The sequence below is a fragment of the Ipomoea nil genome, unplaced genomic scaffold, assembly GCF_001879475.1.
Source record: "Ipomoea nil cultivar Tokyo-kokei standard unplaced genomic scaffold, Asagao_1.1 scaffold3104, whole genome shotgun sequence".
Classification (NCBI taxonomy): domain Eukaryota; kingdom Viridiplantae; phylum Streptophyta; class Magnoliopsida; order Solanales; family Convolvulaceae; genus Ipomoea; species Ipomoea nil.
In genome coordinates this window covers 2,115,373-2,117,120 of record NW_017619532.1, presented here as the reverse complement: position 1 = coordinate 2,117,120, position 1,748 = coordinate 2,115,373, and the positions used below count along the sequence as shown (strand labels likewise).

Here is a 1,748-nt window from a genome sequence, read left to right as displayed (position 1 = left end):
TCCGACTGCTTGGGATTATTAGGACTCTATCATCATTAGTATTCGTTACCTATTATTATTAGTAATTAGTATTCGTTACCTATTATTATTAGTATTCGTCTTGTAATAGGTTTACTATTCACTACTATATATACTCCTGTACAGACTCATTATTATTAATTCAGATATATCGTATCCTCATCTGGTATCAGAGCAGGTTTCTCTCTCCTCTCTCTAATGGCGCACCTCGGATCTGATGACGACTCTGTTGGTAGTTCTGAACGGACCGTTTCCGAGGCCGCGCTTGTTGCACCGCTGCAGTCGGGGGTGTCTTTCTCTTCGGCGCATCACTTCGTCTCCATCAAGTTGACATCCCGCAATTTTTTGTTTTGGCGTACTCAGCTTCTTCCGTTCTTGGATGGCCAAGGGTTGTTGGGTTTTGTCGATGGTACTTCGGTATGTCCGCCGATCACCGCGCTTGCTGTGCCGCCTGCCGAGGGAGCTGTTCCTGCCGTGCCTTCGTTGGCTTCGTCTTCCGCTGCTCGGAGTGCATGGCTCCGTCAAGATAAGGTCGTGCTCTCCTTATTAATCTCATCCTTGTCCGACGAGATGATGCACCTCGCAATCGGTAAGTCCACTTCTCGACATTTGTGGTTGGCAATCGAACAGGTTCTTGGTTCGACTACACGGGCTCGTGCCCTCCGGTTGGTGGGCGAGTTGCAAGGATTACGGCAAGGGGATGCTTCGATCCCGGACTATCTTGGCCGCGCGCAGGTGCTTATCGAGGATTTAGCGCTTGCCGGCCGTCCGGTGACGCTAGAGGATCAGAATATGTATATATTCCGAGGCTTGCGGTCCGAATATCATCCTTTGGTGGCGTCGCTCACAAGGGGTGCTCCGGTGTCTCTGCCCGAGCTATCCGATTTTCTTGTTTCGCAGGCTTTTATATGTGCCGATGATGCTGGTGATGTTGCTGCTGCTCCGGTCGCCATGGCGGCTCAGCGAGGTAGAGGCCGTTCGGGCGGGCAACAGCGTGGAGGCGGCAACCGCGGCCGTGGTCGCGGCAAAGGGCGTGGCCGTGGTCGTGGCGGTGCCAGGGCTGTCCAGTGCCAGATCTGCTCCGGTGAGGGCCATTCGGCCGCTTCGTGCTTTCGCCGGTACGATGGAGCTCCGGGGCCGAGAGCGCATGTTGCGTATCCTGTGGATGATGCGGCTTCGGTTAGCACTCAATAATGGTTTCCCGACACTGGTGCGTCGAACCATGCCACCCCAGATCCGTCTTTGATGTCCTCGACGGTCTCTTATAACGGTCCGGATCATCTTCGTGTTGGTGACGGTAAGTTTTTACCTATTGTTGGTACTGGTTCGTCTTCGGTAGCCTCTTCTAAAACACTGTTTCGGTTGTCTGATGTTCTTCTTGTTCCTGGGCTTTCTGCGTCTTTATTATCTGTGCAACAGTTTGCCCGTGATAATAATGTATTCTTTGAATTTCACCCTGATTGTTTCTTTGTGAAGGATCGTTCAACCAGGGAAGTTCTGTATAGAGGGCAGGCTTCGGGGGGTCTCTATTCTTGGCCTGTTTCTCGTTCGAGTCCCTCTGCATTAGTGGCTTCGCGTGTCTCCTCTGACGTTTGGCATGGTCGGTTGGGTCACCCTCATCCTCGTGTCTTGCGGCAGATTTTGAATTCGTGTTCCATTGATTCTAGTTTTAGTAATAGTTCGGTGTCGTGTCGTGCTTGTATGCTTGGGAAATCATCTCGGTTTCCCTT

The 1,748-nt window shown here is 51.7% G+C and overlaps 1 protein-coding gene across 1 annotated transcript; it reads left to right on the top strand.

Moving 5' to 3' along the window:
- Positions 1–216: 216 nt before the first annotated feature.
- Positions 217–1,212, top strand: LOC109166670. The gene has a single exon (XM_019315557.1). It carries the CDS (start codon positions 217–219, stop codon positions 1,210–1,212), a length of 996 nt encoding a protein of 331 aa, XP_019171102.1.
- The last annotated feature ends 536 nt before the right edge of the window (positions 1,213–1,748 follow it).

Bases quoted from the DNA above. Each gene is read 5' to 3' on its own strand.
- LOC109166670 (XM_019315557.1), top strand. From the start codon at position 217: ATGGCGCACCTCGGATCTGATGACGACTCTGTTGGTAGTTCTGAACGG.